The sequence below is a fragment of the Clupea harengus genome, chromosome 4 (genome assembly GCF_900700415.2).
Source record: "Clupea harengus chromosome 4, Ch_v2.0.2, whole genome shotgun sequence".
Classification (NCBI taxonomy): Eukaryota; Metazoa; Chordata; class Actinopteri; order Clupeiformes; family Clupeidae; genus Clupea; species Clupea harengus.
Genome location: NC_045155.1, coordinates 9,186,263 through 9,205,785, shown reverse-complemented (window position 1 = coordinate 9,205,785; position 19,523 = coordinate 9,186,263). Strand labels below are relative to the sequence as shown.

At 44.2% G+C, this 19,523-nt stretch overlaps 1 protein-coding gene and 1 long non-coding RNA gene across 4 annotated transcripts; both read left to right on the top strand.

Annotated features, from left to right (window-relative positions):
* Positions 1-6: 6 nt before the first annotated feature.
* Positions 7-797, top strand: LOC122132844. Its single transcript, XR_006152343.1, has 2 exons — positions 7-194; positions 510-797. It is a non-coding gene; the product is annotated as an uncharacterized LOC122132844 (long non-coding RNA).
* Positions 798-2,474: 1,677 nt separating this feature from the next.
* acss2 (acyl-CoA synthetase short chain family member 2) lies at positions 2,475-19,296 on the top strand. Of its 3 annotated transcripts, none has more exons than XM_031566079.2 (20): positions 2,475-2,672; positions 3,158-3,324; positions 4,155-4,350; positions 7,537-7,628; positions 8,045-8,148; positions 8,396-8,468; positions 9,015-9,090; positions 10,432-10,540; positions 11,026-11,070; positions 12,868-13,005; positions 13,468-13,638; positions 13,891-14,024; positions 14,292-14,424; positions 14,661-14,717; positions 14,902-14,982; positions 15,606-15,714; positions 16,116-16,184; positions 16,477-16,653; positions 17,097-17,171; positions 17,403-19,296. In XM_031566079.2, exons 2-20 carry the CDS (start codon positions 3,198-3,200, stop codon positions 17,528-17,530), a joined length of 2,094 nt encoding a protein of 697 aa, XP_031421939.1. In that variant the 5' UTR covers positions 2,475-2,672; positions 3,158-3,197; the 3' UTR covers positions 17,531-19,296. The 3 variants fall into 3 exon arrangements, with proteins under 3 accessions (XP_031421939.1, XP_031421940.1, XP_012690485.2); XM_012835031.3 differs by having other exon boundaries at positions 2,476-2,672; positions 11,023-11,070; XM_031566080.2 differs by lacking the exon at positions 11,026-11,070.
* The last annotated feature ends 227 nt before the right edge of the window (positions 19,297-19,523 follow it).

The following is a 19,523-nucleotide window of genomic DNA, read 5'->3' as shown; positions in this document are numbered from 1 at the left end:
ATGTAATGGCCCAAAATCTGAATTCTGTTGACTAACATTCCTTCCTCTTGTGGGCAGCAAGGTCTCACAAATAACACAGTATCTTTTTTTTGTAGAAGAGCTGCATTCTGGGAGAGTCTTACAAACAGAAAGTGAGGCATTATTTACCCACCTTCCCCCCTAATCTGCAATCTACCTACAGCAGCCGTGAGCAGGTATGTCATAGTTCAAAGCTTTCACCTCAGATGTCCAAATGGACAAAGTTCTATATTGTGTTTTACTAAGTATGGATGATTGTGTATCTAAGGTATTAAGCTATGGAATTCAGGCAGTTATTCCTTCGACAAATTCATAATGGTAATGTTGTTCTGGCTTATGTATGGTTTAAATCTGGTTTATGTACCCGTAGGTTGAAACTAATGTTTGTGAGTCTCGCTCACTCTCTCTCTCTTTCTTTTTTTTCTCTCTCTCTGTTTATGTGTGAGCCAAACTAACTGCCATATTATACTGTTTCTTTGCCATTTCTGTAGCTAAGAGTTTACAAGGCAATGCATATGAAAAGCCTCCTACCCATAATTCAGCCTCCGGTGCCTGATCTGCTAAAGGAACAGCTGCAGAAGACCCAAGAGGGTGCAGATGCCACCAAGCAAGTCAAGCCAAAGAGGCGCACTCCTATGCGCTTTCTGGCTGCCAGCAATGCTGTAGTCAAAAGACACCGTATTGTGAGCCAACTTCAAAGAAAATGAGTCTGTTACCTGGAGGCACATAGCCTGAAATTAACAAATGTACAAAGCATTTCTATAATATACACTTCAGTACATCCAAAATATTTGTTTATTGAGATTATTGTTTTGCCTTGGTTGCATTTACTCTCACTGTGAAAATGTACCTCTACAGTAGCTGATTTAAAAAGTGGCTGTCCCTCTTACAGCTAAGAGGCCACTATTTGGCCATCTTGGCCCTTGACCTTGTTACCATGACCGCAAACCATATAATCAGTAGGGGGTTGCATCGAGGTACATTTAGCAAAGCTGTATCGAGGTACATTTAATTATAAGTGTGCAACTTCAGAATGGGGAAACATCGATACAACAGAACAGAATCCATTCACTATTCTAATAGTCACCATCCGAGGGGAGGAGGTGGAGGCGGTGGACAACTACAAGTTCCTGGGTGTACATATTAACAACAAACTGGACTGGACTGACAACACTGAGGCCCTTTACAGGAAGGGGCAGAGCAACTTTACTTCCTGAGGCGTCAGGTCCTTTAAAGTATGCAATAGGCTGCTGCAGATGTTCTACCAGTCTGTAGTAGCCAGTGTCCTCTTATTTGGCGTGGTGTGTTGGGGGGGGGGGGGTAACATCAACACAAGGGATGCAAACAAGATAAACAAGCTGGTAAAGAAGGCCTGCTGCGTGGTGGGAATAAAACTGGACAACCTGGAGGCAGTTGCGGAGGAGAGGACGAGGAGGAAGCTGTCCCTCCTCGGCACACCACAAAGCGCCTTGGCCAGTCCTTTGTGCCAGTAGCCATCAGACTCCACAACCAACACAACCGAACGTAGGTTTTATGTAATGTACGCCAGCGGAGTTGTGCTATGTTGTCTATTTTTTTATCTATTTATTTTATTCTTATTCAAATTTTTAATAATTTATTTTTGATGTTATGTATATAGATACTTGATTCCTATTCCTACTACCTTGCTGCTATGACACCTGAATTTCCCTCACGGGATTAATACAAGTTTATCTATCTATCTATCTATCTAATGCAGCCCTACAACATGTTTAGTCTTTCATAAAACAGGTATTGTATATATAATGTCACATTTTGTGTTTTAGTACTTGTACTGTGTGACTGTACCAAAATTGTGACTGAACACCGAAAAGGATTATTAAAATGACCAATAACCCTCCTCTGGTGTTCCTCTACGGTCATCTAAGAAGCTGCACCACACCCATGTCTTCTCACTGCATGTGCAGCTCCTTTTCCCCCTTGAAAGGAAGCATTGGAGCCATTGTCTCATTTTCTGGGGGTGATTGTGTGACTGAGGGCGATTGTGATCCGGTGGTTTCTGAAGGCTGTTATGACACCAGATAGCTCTTGGGCTACAGTAAATGACTGTGTGTCTGACACAGCCTGGCACTGTCTTGTTTTTCAGTAGAATGTTTCATGTATGCTTTGTCTGTTCGGCTGAGAATTAACTAAACAATCCCTCCATGACGACTACATTTTAATGTACGGTACACTATCCCCCATAACTACTATCCAATTTGTTCAGGCCCTATATGTGCCTAACGTGTCTGTGGTTGTGATCAAACATAAAACCCCAAAGAACAACTGTAACCCAAAAGAAACCGCTTCCCCAAGTTCACAGACGTGTGTATGCTACTCGTACTGTCACATGCAAAATAGACAGTTTCGTCATCTTCATTTTCTCAGCCGATTGGTTACCTTTTCGCCCATCAGGGGCTACTGTTTGCTCACGGTCACGGAGGAAAAAATAGGAGGGACAAGCATGCAAAGCCTCGTCTCTCTGTCCGTGGCTGCAGCACGTCGTTGTCTTGCATTCAAGGCAGAGGGAAGAGGACACAGCAGCATTTAAGCTTTCAGAGTAAAATAGGTCTACTCTGGGGGCTGATGGTGTTCTTGGCGCACAGTGTTAGATACTTGCAGTAAAACTAAAAAAGGTGAGACTTTAATCGAAAGCATGGTTTCGCTTACGGCCTGATCTCGCGCGTTCTGACAGTCGAAGGCTAGCCACAACACAGGGCTCGTAACTGCTGGTAACTGGCTTGCTAATAGATGTTCAATACTATTGTATGGCCCGTAAACCATTTATTTGCAGCTACTGACTAGTTGACGAGCTATATCTGTAACGCTAACAGTCATGGAATTATGACGAGGAAGGTTAAACCAGATTCAATCAAACAATTTGAGAGTAAGGCTAGATAAGTTAGCTGACATGTATCAGTTCCTCGCTAGTTAACTGTTAGCTATATGGCTAGCCTTTTTTTATTAAGTACCAGTCAAATATGCTAATTGACGTGTTTTGAATCAAGAGCAGAATAGAGTGTCAGTTGACAAACCAAGCTGAATCATCAAACACTGCAGGAAATGTAATGTTACCCAGTAATTACTCCCGCCAGCTTGCTCATAACAGTTTTTTTTACAGACTTGACAGTGGTGAACACTAGCTAGCTAAGCAAGTCAAGATGATTCCAGACAAAGCGCCAAGGGAGGACGTATATCATGCTGGTGGCGATTTGAAGAAAGAGGCCCATATACCCAGCTTTGAGAAATACAAGGAAATGTATATGAAATCGATTGAGAACCCTGACGGTAAGTAGCCTCTATTTTCCTAAAAGTGAGGCAGCTGGCGTCTCCTCTGTGGGTTGTTATCTGCGACCAAGCTAGCTTCTCCTTCGCGAGGTAACTTGAGTTGGAGTGGTTGGCATTCTTAATTTTCATTAATTTGCACACCTGGGTGTTATAATAATGGTTATCATGCGGTGCTTATTCACCTGACGTTACAAATGCGGTGTTCTGTAATGGAGATGGATCATTTTCCAGCGATAACTATTGTGCACAAATGCACGTAAGTTGCCTTCACCGGTGGCAGTCTGCTTTGCGCCCTATGTATCAGTACATATGGTTTAACTCTGAAACATTTACCCGCTATTATTGGATGTTCGTCATCTGCAGGGTCTGAAAAATAGCGTTCCGTTTTTAAATAGCATGTGATGGCGCCTCTCTGTCTATTTTTAAAACGGTCTGTCAAATGGAGCTTTGTTGTTGTTTAGACTTTCATTGTCAACGTGCAGCTCTCGTGTGTGATGATCCACGTCCTTAGGCCTACACTTACTCTATTTCACTGAAACTGTGCCTAGGGACCTATAGTCCATTTAAAGCATTGACTAGCTTGTATGAGTGAAATACTGACCCCCCCCCCCCCCCCCCCCCCCCCATGGTTGCAAGTACGAAACTCTATAAATACTCCTGCTATTATGTTTGACTTTGATGTAGTGTGACAGAGCAAATCGTTTTGAGTAAAAGGCCAGTGTTAATAACTAATTAGTGTTCCTATAAGCTCTGAGAAGATCTTTTGTAGATTCATGTAATGAGTATTGTATATGGTCGTTGACTTAAAGATACAATTCTTTCCTCTGTAGAGTTTTGGGGAGACATTTCCAAAGATTTCTTCTGGAAAACGAAGCACACAGGGCAATTCATGGACTACAACTTCGATGTCACCAAGGGTGAGATCTTCGTCAAGTGCATGGAAGGGGCCACCACCAACATCTGCTACAATGTGCTGGATCGCAACGTACATGAGAAGAAACTGGGGGACAACATTGCCTTCTACTGGTCAGTGTGTCTGTGTTTGACTGTTTGAGTGGTGTAAATATTTAAGGCATCTTGACCTTCATTTTATGGACTTTAGACTTGACTGAAGGTGTTGGCTCATTGTATTATGTTTAGAGCCACGTGCAAGCACTAGATCTTCCAATCTATGCACCAGCACACGCACCTTGCCACTCATTTCATTCTGAAATTACATCTTGGTCATCTAGGTTGTTAGGTTTGTTATGGTATAGCAAGTTGGTCACATATGAATACCTCACAGTTGATATGCTGGTCTGGAAAATAAGGGCTAGATGTTTTTCCCATATACCATACAAGACATTTCACTGCACATTGCAGTCTGGAATTGCTCAATTTCTTCTTCACTACACTAACTCTAACGTCAAATGAAAATGATTAATTTTAATACAAACTCACTGTGCAAGCCTGAAGCAGAGCCTGTTTAATCAATCGTACTAAATAAAGATGAGTGAAGTTATGTCATGTAGCCTATTTACCCCAACAGACACCAGGTCTTCACTGTATTATCAATGTAATGTCTAATAGAACAAATGTAATCGATTCATCTTTACCAACCACACTTCTCTTCACCATGGTTGTTGTTGCTGGATTTCAGATGTCAGTGCTTCCTTTTTGTCATCAACTGAACTACTATCTTCACCTCGCTGGTTGGCTGGTTAAAGAAATGTATTGGCCCCAACTCTTCTCACTTCAGTGTTTCTAGACTATAATCCCAGCAAAAGCTCTTCTGTTGAGATATAGCCTGACAGTCATCATTGCCTCCAGTATCCTCTCTGCCTGACCTGTGTGTGTGTGTGCTTGTGTCAGAGAGTGGGGGCTGCTCCTCCTCAAGCCTTTCAAGTTGCCGATCTGTCAAGTGTAAATTATATGTCCTTTTGGATAGGCTAGGTCCTGTCAGCCATTCCCATTGTCAACTTTAGTTCCCATCGTTGGACCTGTTCACTCTCATTTCCCTCATCCAGCTTGTGCCATCTCCACTGTGGATCTACTGTGTCCTTTCCCCCATTTAAGTTATCTGCATTAGTCTTAACGCTGACTTACAGAAGGCATTTATGGTTGTACTCTGCCCTAAGTCATATGACTATTCAACTAAGTTATCAGTTACACAACCTACTTGTTTCCTAAATGACATACCCATTGTTTGACATACTATGGGCAACAGTTGTGTAAATGAGGTTCTTTCAGGAAGTGAGGTCGGTTAAGGAGCATGCATTGCATGGCGGTACAGTGCTTTGCCATGGCGTATGATTTAAATGTTGGTTAGAGGCTACTCATAGTGAATCATCTGCTCATGTAAATTGACTGGGCCGGGTTGCGTCCTCTAGCCGCTGCACTGCTCTGATAGGCCGCACCTGAAAATGCATTACTGCTGATGGGCTTTCAAACTCAGTTCTGCCTCAGCACAGGCAGACAAAAGGTATGGATGTGTCTGCACCCATGCAGAAGTAACACAGAAATATCCTTAAGCCTTAGAGGCTTACTTACTCTTTGGCCTTGTGTGCACAGGGAACATTTCCCAAGCAGTTCAAGCTCTCGTGGTTTATCACAGAGAGATGGCCCATGCTTTGAAGTGTAAAGGCTTCCTGTGTCTTCATGGTAGATTTGTGCTGTCACCCCATGGCACCTCTTCACTGTTGTCAGCTGACTTGCAACTTGGGCGTTACCAGCCAAGTAGGCCTGCGTGTTTGTTGTATCTCTATGTGCAGGGATCCACATACAGAGATGTGTCAATAAGAACTACTACATTGCTGTCATGTCCACTGTGTCACATATTGCCTCCATCCCCTCCACAGAGAAAGTATGTTTGACTTTTATTGCAGCTTAAAAGGTGAAGGCAGGACACTTTTGGACTGCGTACAGAGCAGCATACAGGCTCGCACTTGTATCGGCCCCAGGATCAACAGGAGCAGTGCTGCTATGTAAACAGCAGCCTGATCTGGGCAGTGCGGGTTGGGCGGTACTGGGAGGTTGCTTTTGGGCACCATGACATTATTTCTCCTTCTCCTGTGTGTTTTGCATTTGCTCAGGGCTCAGGGCTTCATCGGATTGCACCATGACTCCTGACTTTAAATATGGCAGGGGGGAAAAGACCTGGCCTGAAAAGTTGAACTTGGTCTTAGTGGGCCTTGCTCTGTGTTGGAATGGAGCACGTGTTTGCTGCCCTGCTGCCTGAAATTACTGTTACAGCTGAGGTCCAACCTACCAAGGGAGACTTTGTGTGGGGGAAATTACGACATCCCCCCGTTGTCCCCTGTGGCTGCACAGGGCAGAAATGACTCCATCAAGACATCCGCTCTATGCAACAAGGTTCACTTTTTAGACCCATGCGCTGATGGAATGCTGCATGTTGATCTTGGCACAGGAGGTGGGGAGCAACAGTACCTGCATTTATCATTGCTTCTGCAGCCCTGTGCTATTTTTAGCATGTTAGCGTGGGGGTTTCGTGTTTGTGCACATCTGGACATGTATTGTCTCTGCGTTCAGGTCCTGGTGCTTGTAATGAGTATATATTAGGTCCATGTGTTTGGAAGTCATAATAATGGTAGGCAGTGCTAATCCCACTGGATTTCCTCTGTTGTCCTGAATGCTCCTTATTTAAGATGTGGAGGATGGAGTTTGCTACCAAAGTTGGCTCCAGCTCTGTGTGTATGTTCAGCTGATTCTTTCTGAATATCTTTTACCATTGACGGGTGTTTTATAGAAATAGCCTACTTGTTTATGTTGCTTATTGTGAATCTTGTTCTGTACTACTCTGAAACTAAGAAACACAGTCTGACTCCGGGTATAACCTGTTCTCTCAGCTATGTGCCAAGAGCTGCACATTTTTTTTTGTCAAACGCAACTGGGAGCTTTCAGTTGAAAAGATTGCTACACCAGTGATGTTGCATAAGTCAGGCCTCTAAAAAGGCAAACGTAAATCATTGCTGTATTTATGAGCACTTCTTGGCCCAGTGGACACAACATACACACCGTTAAAATGTGATAAACTTTTTTATATGTCTGTCTGTAAGATCTACAATAGTTTTGGAGTGCTGTCAACACTTGTTTCAATCCCAGTCTGTTACTACTGAAATTAGACCATTCTGAAAACAGCCCTAATTGAATATTGGGTCTCAAAATAAGTATGTATTTTCATTGTCTGATGTAGTTGTGCATCTTTTCCAACAGGGAAGGGAATGAGCCAGGGGATGAGATGACCATAACATACAGGGAGCTTCTCCAGCGAGTCTGCAAGTTTGCCAATGTCCTGAAGTCACAAGGTACAACAGCTTCAGGACTGTGTGTGTGTGTGTGTGTGTGTGTGTGTGTGTGTGTGTGTGTGTGTGTGTGTGTGTGTGTGTGTGTGTGTGTGTGTGTGTGTGTGTGTGTGTGTGTGTGTGTGTGTGTGTGTGTGTGTGTGTGTGTGTGTGTGGCTGTATGTGCGTTTATATGGTGGCCTAATTTGTTGGTTTTACAACTTTTTACAATAAGCAACTAGGGTATTAGTACAACATGCTAAACATTACACCAATATACAACATACTACTGGTTTATTCAGTCATGTGTAGTGTTTGGTAAAATGATTGGCTCTGTATGTTAAATTTGTCAAATCCTTTTTTTCCTGTGTGAATGAAAGGGGTTTCTTTTTTCTCCCAATGACTGTCATGTCCCCCCCCCCCCCCCTCTCCTCCCACAGGTGTGAAGAAGGGGGACCGTGTGTCCATCTACATGCCCATGGTGGTGGAGCTGGTGGTGGCTATGCTGGCCTGTGCTCGCATCGGAGCCGTGCACTCCATCGTGGTGAGTGGCCTGTCAGCACTGTGGCTGGACTAGAGGGAATGGGGAAAGAAATGCGTTAGAAACACCAGCATGATGGTTGAACTTGACCTTTGCTGTGTCATGATGATTCTGCCACAGGGTTTTTATGGTATGACTTCATAAACTTGGTGTTTCATGGGTAATAGACATTTCCCATATCAGTGTGTAGATGCACTGACGTGTGTGCGTGTGTGTGTGTGTGTGTGTGTGTGTGTTTCTGCACGTTCAGTTTGCCGGCTTCTCGGCGGAATCCCTGTGCGAGAGGATCTTGGACTCGCAGTGTTCGTTGCTTATCACTGCTGGTAAGAAAACGAACTGAAAATGTGCCTGCTCAGATGGTTCATATTCCCTGAGATTATCCTTGCCTCTTTAACCTTGGTGTCAATTAGCTGATTTTCATTCCTTTGAAAAGGGAAAGGTCTGCAAACCACACTCCTCACCAGACTGTGGATTTGGAGTGCTACTAATCGGATTATGGTCAAAGCCCATTTAGTGAGGGGCTTTGGTTTTGACTAAAGGGGTGGTCAAGGTCCAGCGTTTCCTTAGCGCAGGCTGCCAGTATATTCAGGGACCTTAGATGATGTGTGTTGGAACTTTAGCAGCTGAATGTTTGTGATAGAAGTTGTAGTGCTTGTGTCACATTATTTCAGTGGCATACTGTACATGTTTTGGGCTTTATGAATAGTCATTCCTGTCCATGGCTATTTTGAGCCATTGTGAAAAGCACTCTGCACAGGAAATGCCTGTGCGTTCCGATTATTTGATTTGTCTGTTTTGAGTCCTTCTGTATTTAATTATGTTGTCTCTCGTGGTTCCCTGCCTGCCGCCCCCTCCGCCCCCAATCTCAGATGGCTTTTATAGAGGAGATAAGCTGATCAACCTGAAGGTGATCGCTGACGATGCACTGCAGAAGTGCAGGGACAAGTAAGACCCACGCAGACACCCTACTTACAGCCTCCCTAACACACACACACACACACACACATATATACACGTACACACACACACTCTCTCTCACACACACACACACACACACATACATGTACACACATACAGACGTGGACAAAATTGTTGGTACCCTTCCGTCAAAGGAAGAAAAAGCCACAATGGTCACTGAAATAACTTCAAACTGACAAAAGTAATAATAAATAAAAAAAATACTGAACATGAACTAATGAAAATCAGACATTGCTTTTGAATTGTGGTTCAACCGAATAATTAAAAAAAAAAAAACGAATTAAACTGGCCTGGACAAAAATGATGGTACCCCTAGAAAAGATTTAAAATAATTTGACCATAGAGACATGTTAAACTAAGGTGTGTCCTCTAATTAGCATTATAGGCTTCTTCAAACTTGTAATCAGTCAGTCTGCCTATTTAAAATGGTGAAAAGTAGTCACTGTGGTGTTTGGTATCATGGTGTGTACCACACTGAACATGGACCACAGAAAGCTAAGGACAGAGTTGTCTCAGGAGATTAGAAAGAAAATTATAGACAAGCATGTTAACGGTAAAGGCTATAAGACCATCTCCAAGCAGCTTGATATTCCTGTGACAACAGTTGCACATATTATTCAGAAGTTTAAGGTCCAGGGGACTGTAGCCAACCTCCCTGGACGTGGCTGCAAGAGGAAAATTGATGACAAATTGAAGAGACGCATAATACAAATGGTAACCAAAGTGCCCAGAACAACTTCCAAAGTACATCAGTGCCAGATTGCACCATCAGTCGCTGTTTGAGCCAAAGTCGACCGACAAGGACACCACTGTTGAAAGCAAATCATATAAAAGCGAAACTGGAATTTGCCAAAATGCATATTGACAAGCCACAGGGCTTCTGGGAGAATGTCCTTTGGACAGACGAGACAAAACTGGAGCTTGTCAGTTTCAAGTTATTTCAGTGACAATTGTGGGTTTTTCCTTCTTTAAATGAAGGGTACCAACAATTTTGTCCACGTCTGTATATACATGTACACACACACATACACCGTATGTATAGCATAGCCTATGTTGCACACACCCATGCATGCACACATAAAATGTCACTGAGTTTGTCAGATTAGTCTGCACGCCTTGGAGGATTGCCCATTTATTGCAAATCTCATTCATTGCCCCATCTCTCCTCACTGTGAATGTGTTACAATACTGCTGGAGTTTCTTAAAGGAAAATGTTATGCAAGTGGTTTGTGGTTAATGAGTGTTCTCTTTCACTCCCTCTCCCTCTCCCTCTCCCTCTCCCTCTCCCCCTCCCCTCCCCCTACACAGAGGTGTTCCTATTAAGAGGTGTATCATACTGAAGCATCTGTCTAAAGAGGAGGCCGCTGCCCCGGGCTCCCAGTCTCCTCCTGCCAAACGCCCCTGTCCTGACCTGCAGGTGAGGGCTAATCCTCCCCCCTCATCACCTGTTCCTCTGGTTCTTCAACAATGGCTTTTCACATTTTATTTCATCTATGCCCCAACTAACTACTATAACATCTTTATTTCTTCATGTGTACATTATTTTCGAGACCCTTTTCCCTGTCATGTTTTGTATCCAATAAGCTTGCAAGCCTCTTGTTCTCATCTTGTATGGTTTTGTACCAGTGCAGTAGAACCATAAATGACTGGTAACATTTAAGCTGAGGGGTTTGATGTCATAGACCCTTCATATGCTCACAGAAGCTTTCCCTGACACTGCTGGCCTTATGCGTGGTGGAGCATGTTCCACAGCAGTCTAGTGTCACTTGAAGGCTTGTGTCAGCATTCGAAATGGAGCTATGTGTTGGATCCTGCATTTTAAAGTGTTACCATGTACCCCTTTTTCTCCTTTTTTCAAATTTTACGTTGAAATAACCTTTCCATTAACCCCTTTTCTAGCAGGAGAAACAGAAAGAAAGAGTAAAGAGGGTCCGCCCCGTCCCCCAGGTATTTCACATAGACCACCCTGTGCTTAACTGTTTTCACTCACTCACTCTTTGTATATATCTCACCCTCAAGCACCCAAACACGCACACATCACCCCCACCCCCTCAAACACACACCCTCTTTTTTTTTTTTTTATCTCTATCACCCTCACGCTCACACCGTCTCTCTCACCCCTGGGTGTTGCGTTTCCTTCTCCGTCCTTTAACACCTGTCTTGTCTGCTTCTCAGCAGCCGTAGGGCGGGGAGGCTGTTTCCTGTCTCTTGCTCCTGCCACATGCTTACAACTGACAGGCTGACTGTCCTGTGTCCACTAACGGCCCATACCACTCATGACAATGTCACCGCTGGGAGGTCACTGTAGGCATACAAACCCCAAAATGTATCCCATAATGATGTCCTGCAAGCAAAAAATACTTTTGGTTTATTTCCCATTTTGTTTCTAGTGCTCATTGTTTAACATAGCTTAAACTGTACTTATCTTATATATGTTTTATACAGTATTTATATTTTAGTATAGTAGTTATATATAGTATATCAATTGTATGAATAGTACTTGTATTTATCTTCTTTTGATTATATATTGACCCCCAACCGTGACTGTTATTTTGTTGATCCGACTTCAACACATTGCAGCACTGGTCCGTGTTCCTGTCCAAAGCCTTTTTGAACCGTCCACCCCTGATACAAGTCCTCTCACTCAGTCAGAGCATTATGTAGTGAATGAGGGCTCCAGGCTCTTAAGTCAATGCTCTGTAAAACTGGCTTCGTTGTCTCATCGATTTGACCGCTCGCTGTGCAGTCGGTACAAGGTTGCGTCACTTGTACTTTTTCCTCTTGAGCTTCATTTAAATGAGACCGTCACTTAAATGAATTGCTGTTGAATGTCTTTCCGAGCTAGTGCACCTCTTGTACACTGCACAGGGCTGCATGAGGTAGCCTACGACGTTCTGTACTACATGTCTTCTTGCAGTAGTTAGTAGTCACCTGTTTCTGATCATCCCCCCCACCCTCCTCTTTGATCTGTTCTCAGCCCCTCATCCACATGTCATATTTAATCTCTCTTTTTTTCCCCCTGTCACCTTGAGTAGAATCAGATAGATCATGGGTGATCTAATCACTTTTCTCTCTCTGCATAGATGTAGTTGTCAGCTAGCACTGCTTTTGGATGTGGAGTTTATCTTCACAGGGTCTCTTGATAACTCACCGCGCTCGGCTCGACAGTTACAGAATTACCAGATGGGTGTCGAGTCCCAGAGCGCTTCCAGAACAGATCAAAAACATTTTTAACAAGTCTTGTGTTTTTTATTTATTTATTATTATTTATTTTTTAAACAAGTCTTGTGATCATGGAAAATGTGCATTCTCCGTACATTTTCTCAGCATATAAATACCTGCATGCACACTCACACACATTCGCTCACACAGACACACACACACACACACAGACACACACACACACACACACACACACACACACACACAGACACACAGACACAGACACAGACACAGACACAGACACAGACACAGACACAGACACAGACACAGACACAGACACAGACACAGACACAGACACAGACACAGACACAGACACAGACACAGACACAGACACAGACACAGACACAGACACAGACACAGACACAGACACAGACACAGACACAGACACAGACACAGACACAGACACAGACACAGACACAGACACAGACACAGACACAGACACACACAGGGTAATTCTGTGTGTGTGGAGATGTTGATGATGGTGTGTTCTGTGGTAAACTCGTGCCTCTGCGCTGCGCCCAGGTGCCATGGAACCCGGACGTGGACCGGTGCTGGCACACGCTGATGGACGGAGTGTCGGACGAGTGCGAGCCGGAGTGGTGCAACTCGGAGGACCCCCTCTTCATCCTCTACACCAGCGGCTCTACGGGGAAACCCAAGGTATTACTCCACCCTCATCCCAACACACACACACAAACACACACCCCATCTCCCTCCACGTAATGTTTCTCTTCCTCAAACCTGCAGTTCTAAGTAGCCCCCTCCTTCAGTTCAGCTCCTTTTATATGTGGCCGCTCCCTCCTTTTTTTCTTATCTTTTCTTCCGTATGTCTCCATTAATGGTTGCATTGTTATGGTTGTCATTCTTCCTCCATTGTTTTTTTTTCCCCTCCCCCTCCTGTGTTGTGTTTCCTGATCCAGTTTGTGTACCCTTTCTAATGCTCATGTAAGAGGCGTTTCACAGTCCTGGCTCCTCCATATTTTTCTCTGTCTCTTAGTTGACATCCTTCCTCCTCCCCGGCCAACTTTCACTTCTTCTAATGCAGTCTGTTTCATCCTCTGTGTTCTCTCTCTCTCTCTCTCTCTCTCTCTCTCTCTCTCTCTCTCTCTCTCTCTCTCTCAGGGAGTACTGCACACAGTGAGTGGGTATATGCTGTACACAGCCACCACCTTCAAGCTGGTGTTTGACTACCAGCCGTCAGACGTATACTGGTGCACAGCAGACATCGGCTGGATCACGGGTCACTCCTACATCACCTACGGCCCCCTGGCCAATGGGGCCACCAGTGTGCTGGTGAGGGAACACTGCCTAAATATCCATTCAAAACTCAGCTTGCTTTCTTTGACTGTGAACAGTCAGAGGATTTGCCATTTTCATACATACTGCTTCATGTATGGGCAGAGGTCTGTGTGGTTCTAAGGTTACAACAGGAACACATGAGTAGTGTAATGGGAGGAGGTTATTCCTGTATTTCAGGCCTCTCTAAGGGTTTATATGAGATAATGTATCAGCCTGTGCTTTGTCTCTGTTTCCTGTTCAACCCAGTTTGAGGGTCTGCCCACCTACCCTGAGGTGAGCCGCATGTGGGAGATTGTTGATAAGTACCGCGTGACCAAGTTCTACACGGCGCCCACCGCCATCCGCCTGCTCATGAAGTACGGCAGTGAGCCCGTGAAGAAGTGAGTTTCTAGTCTGTGAGCAAAACCGGCTCTGTGTTCAGGAATTGGGAGCGGTGTGATGTGTGTGTGTGTGTGTGTGTGTGTGTGTGTGTGTGTGTGTGTGTGTGTGTGTGTGTGTGTGTGTGTGTGTGTGTGTGTGTGTGTGTGTGTGTGTGTGTGTGTGTGTGTGTGTGTGTGTGTGTGTGTGTGTGTGTAGCATCCTTACACACAGCTGAGCCTTGAAGTCCTTGAGCTCCTCTGACATGTCCTTTGCCATCTGCCCCTCAGGTGTAAGCGGGACTCTCTGAAGGTGCTGGGGACTGTGGGGGAGCCCATCAACCCGGAGGCCTGGCAGTGGTACTACACCGTGGTGGGGGAGAGGAGGTGCCCGGTGGTGGACACCTTCTGGCAGACGGAAACGGTGGGCACTCTTTCTCTCACCTTACCTCACCTCATCTTTCTATGACTCTCTCTCTCTCTCTCTCTCTCTCTCCCTCTCTCCCCCCCATTATATTTATTGAGTTTAATGTCTTTAGATGCCTGTAAATACTGTATATTGACAATGTTTCACTGTCACTTAATGCCCTGCAATTGTCTAGAATAGCATCCCTTTCCCATCAGTCCTCACATTTGTTGCTCTTTATCTTGTTCAAATAGGGCGGACACGTGTTGACACCGCTTCCAGCAGCAACACCCATGAAGCCGGGATCAGCAGTGAGTTATTCTCTTCTTAGAAGATGCTCTGATTTAAAGATGAAAATCAGCTTCATCAACTAGAACATAAAATCACCTTCGCTCAACTAGAACAGCAAATGAGTGTGTTCCTAATTGTAATATATCTGTAATACACATGTTGCGTAGTATGTACTAGTGTAACATCTTTTCGTTTCCCTAAAAGACCTTTCCATTCTTTGGAGTTGTTCCTGCCATCCTGAATGAGTCAGGAGAGGAGCTGGAGGGACCAAGTGATGGTTACCTGGTAAGTCTTCCCACCATCCACGTTTCTGCTTGATTGTAGTTCCTATATTTCTTTTACTTAGGTACAAAGTACAGAACCTCATTCTCATTCACACCAGTGAAATTTGCTGTGGCTTTATAATCTGCTACTTATAACCTCATTTGATCAAGTCTCTTTGTTACGTACAATTTAAAGAAGCAGGAAAATGATATGCTTTTTGCAAAAGAGTGAAAGAAGCCAGACTATTTTGACCAATACCCCCTTCCAAATTCTACTTGTCACCTCTTCACTGTAGACACACTTGTTTTGCCTCAGAACATACCATAAGGTTTTGGTTCCCTTGATTTTCCAGATCGTAGAAACTATTTGGCTTACAGAGTCCTTTTGAAGAAATAAGCATTGTCTACATGTTGCTCCAGGTCATCACCCTAGGTGTGGTGACATTTTGCAATGCATAGTTATTTGGCAGACCGCAAGGACATGGTAATCTGTTAGACCGTGAATGAGGAAAGGACTGCCCATTCCAGACAGACAGGTTAGTGAGGATGATGTTGAAAGAGAGGGTTTTTTAGAGGCTGCATTGGCCATAGTCCCATATTAGAGGCTATAGTTTAAAGGTCTTCTTCCCTCCCCCCTCCTCACAGGTGTTCAAACAGCCATGGCCAGGCCTGATGAGGACAGTGTACAACAACCACCCAAGGTTTGAGACCACCTACTTCAAGAAATTCCCTGGATACTATGTCACAGGAGATGGTGAGAAGCTCTTTCTCTCGCTCTTGCTCTTGTGGAGATATCACACAAGCAGATAATTTTAGTCTGAATAGGACCGTATCATTTAGTGTGCAACACAGGCACTGGATTTCAAGTCCAGTCAGACAAAGGCTGAATGTGACCCTCTTGGCTGTTCACTGCCAGACCCCCCCCCCCTCCCCACGGTTCTCCTGGATTAGAGAACTCACCAAATAAAACCCAGCTTGTTTTTTCGTCAAGCCCGGCTCTGTTGTTTGTTGATCGGTTTAGGGCTGTGGCTAAGTGAAATTACATTTCCTTTTGATGAGAGTCTTTGCAAGCATTTCACCCCTCCTGCCCTGTTGGAAAATGTAAATGTTGTCATGGAGACCCACTTGACGTACAATCTGATATTGTTCCTCCAGGTTGCCGTAGGGATAAGGACGGGTACTACTGGATCACAGGGAGGATAGATGACATGCTAAATGTGTCTGGTGAGTTGCAGTTGTCTTAGCTGACGTTCTTCCCATGCATACTTTTGTAGTACTTCATTACTGGAAATTGGTCCATACATTTTATTTCAAGACCCTATTTTAAGTCTATGGCAACAAATCTATGCCCCTCTTTTAAACTCCGCTCTTCTGTTTATGTTTACTCTCTCTCATTGTGCTGATGTCTTGGCACATTTTTCTCTCTCTCTCTCTCTCTCTCTCTCTCTCTCTCTCTCTCTCTCTCTCTCTCTCTCTCTCTCTCTCTCTCTCTCTCTCTCTCTCTCTGTTCTTTCAGGTCACTTGTTGAGCACAGCGGAGGTGGAGTCAGCACTGGTGGAGCATGAGGCGGTAGCGGAGGCAGCGGTGGTGGGACGGCCTCACCCGGTGAAAGGCGAGAGCCTCTATTGCTTCGTCACGCTCAACGACGGAGTCAACTACAGCCGAACGCTGGAGGCCGAACTCAAGCAGCAGGGTATGTGTGTCTGTCAAAGAGTCAGCGTGGGTGTGTGTGTGTGTGAGACAATATGATTTATACGTAAAAAGGAAAGGATGTGTGTGTGGAGAATCCGAGTGTGCGCGTGTGTGTACATAATCGCACTGCGCTGCTTATATTTAGCTGTGAGTATGATGTACTGCAGACAGTCGGGGAGTGTAATTTGCTTCAATTGCATCTCAGGGATGGTTATAGTGAGTGCAGCCCTGGGACTGACCAGACGTGGCATTACATTAGACCTGACACAGGGCCCCCTCTTGGCTTTAACCACCTCCACAAATAAGACGTCTCCTGAGCATAATGTCTTTATCCCATATAATGTCTTTATCCCAGCAGAAGTGCTGAGGAATTATGTTCTGGTGGCCCTCACTGTGGGTGGGTGTTCTCTGGAGTCTGTTAATGTGCTGTCCTCTCTCCTGCAGTGAGGGAGAAGATTGGTGCCATTGCCACACCAGACTACATTCAGAATGCTCCGAGCCTTCCCAAAACCAGATCAGGTGATTGGACACTAAAAAGTTCAGATTGTCCTGATCTTTCTCATTTGTATGGCCATCTATTGTCTTGTCTTGTTAAATGAAGCTGTGCTACAGGGCTTCAAAATAGTCTATGTAAGTACCTTTTTGTCTAATTCTTAATGAATGTAGGTTTTGCTACTTTTCTTCTTTTAACTTAACCTCTTTTTTCTGTTCTCTCTTGCCTTCTCTCACCTTGTCCTCCTTCTCCCTCAGGTAAGATTATGCGGCGCGTGCTTCGCAAGATCGCCAGTAATGAGCGCGACCTGGGCGACGTGTCCACATTGGCCGACAGCTCGGTCATCGAGCAACTCTTCCAGAACCGCTGCTGCACTACCGTCTGACCAGCAGGGGGAGCCGGCCTGCAGTGGCACACTCCACGTCCAATAGGGGCGGCTAATGGGGGAGAGCAGAGTCTATGGGATAGGGTGGGTAGGGTAGAGTAGAGTTAGGGTAAAGCATAGAGAGATGGGTGAGGGAAAGGGCCAGAACAACCATGGAGATGTATAAATCGCGCTGTGGAGACCAGACTGCCAGGAACATCTGGGATCCTTTCAGATGGACAGGAAACTAAAATATGAAATAAGAGAAGAAATATCTCTGTTCTACACTAGGGGCAGAGTAGATCTGTATATTAGCATTATTTCGTTTTTAACCATGTTTTGTTTTGTTGTTTTTTTTTTTTTTTTACAATGTGTCCTTTTATTTTTTTTGTAGATGTATTTTGTCTTTCATGCCATTCTTACCATTGTTAGACACGCTTCACATTGCAATGACTGAGATCAGACCCGGTCCTCTCCAAGAGTTGACCCGGTAGGCTGCTGCTTTAACCGCTTGTGGGTCATTCTCTGTGTAGGATGATACAACTGATTGTATTTAAATAGAAGGAAAGGACTAAGCAGTCAGGGTGTCAGGTTTTATTTCTCTTTTTCTGTGAAGCGCTTTTTGTGGTCATAGTCATGCATGTCGTATTCATGACTTTAAAGCTCTTGTGTGAATGTGCCAACAACTTGGAAAATGGGTTCCTTATAATTGTGTCTGTTTTGACAAACAGAGTTGAGTTTGTGTCCTAATGTTTTTTCCTTACCATGAAATAATATTATACCCTTAGCTTGTTGTAAGGGTGCAAGTACTTTTTTTAATTTTATTAATGGTCTTTTATTTTTTAAACCCAGGGCAATAACATTATTCTCTAAAGAGGCCTCAATCTTTCAACATTGTCTGTAGACTTTCACAGTGGAGAATGTCAAAACCTCGTCAAAACTAGCTCCCACTTCAGCTTGAGTTCTCTCTTCTAGAGGACGCTTCTGAGACACACACACACACACACACACACACACACACACACACACACACACACACACAATCACACGCACAATCACACACATACAAACCACTCCTCTGTCCTCAGGTTCCTGTACTCTGCATGAGTTGTGTTTGTGCTTCATGTTCGGTTGTCCACCTGCCACACGTGACGTGACGTGGGTCTACATAAGTGCTCCTCTCCTCCTCAGGAGATCCCTGACGTGTCAATGCTACCAAACCGAGCCTTCGCGTCAACTACGTGGTTCCTCTTTAGAACCTTTTATTCCTTGTGCATTGTATCGCTTGAATAAATGAGTTCAGTGTGACATCTTTTGGTAAATGACTAAATGTAATATTTTTGTGTTAGTCAAGTCAAGCCTGTAGCGGTGTCTTACCATGAGACAAGAGTGTGGTGCTCCTTCACTTTTGTGCTTCATTGTGTTTGGGCTCTGCAATTGAGGTTCCTATTGTAGGAGAATTAACAGATTTGATTTATTCCAAGCCTGTAGTGCAACTTGTGGACCTCAAATAAGAAAACAAGAAATTTCCACTTTATTGTTGACTACCGACATTCAGCTGTCAAAACATTTTTTATTTCTTTTCTGTGTAAACACTGTAAAATACATTTCCAAAGACAGATCGGAGCCCTCAGATGTCATGCCTTTGAGTTAACGAAATGCTCTTTGTTGTTTTCCGATAATCCTTTTTTGTTGTTGTTGTTCGTATCATCTCAGTGCATCCAAGGGTCATAAACAATGTTTAATGATCGAAGGTGTGAAAGAATAAAACAAACAACTGAAAGGAATTCTGCTTCCGTCTCTGGTTATGTCTTCAGTGAAAGTTATTTGGCATTCTGGGTATCTGATTTGTCTTCCTGCCATTGTCCTGTTCAGATTTAATATTTGGCCTGGACACAGTCATCTCCATTGTCGTCTGCAGCCTAGTTGGGTCATGCCGTGTTGCTTAATGTTTGTTATTTTGTGCTGCGCTAGGGGAATCTTGGTAAAGATGGACGCTCATTAGCCTCTGCCT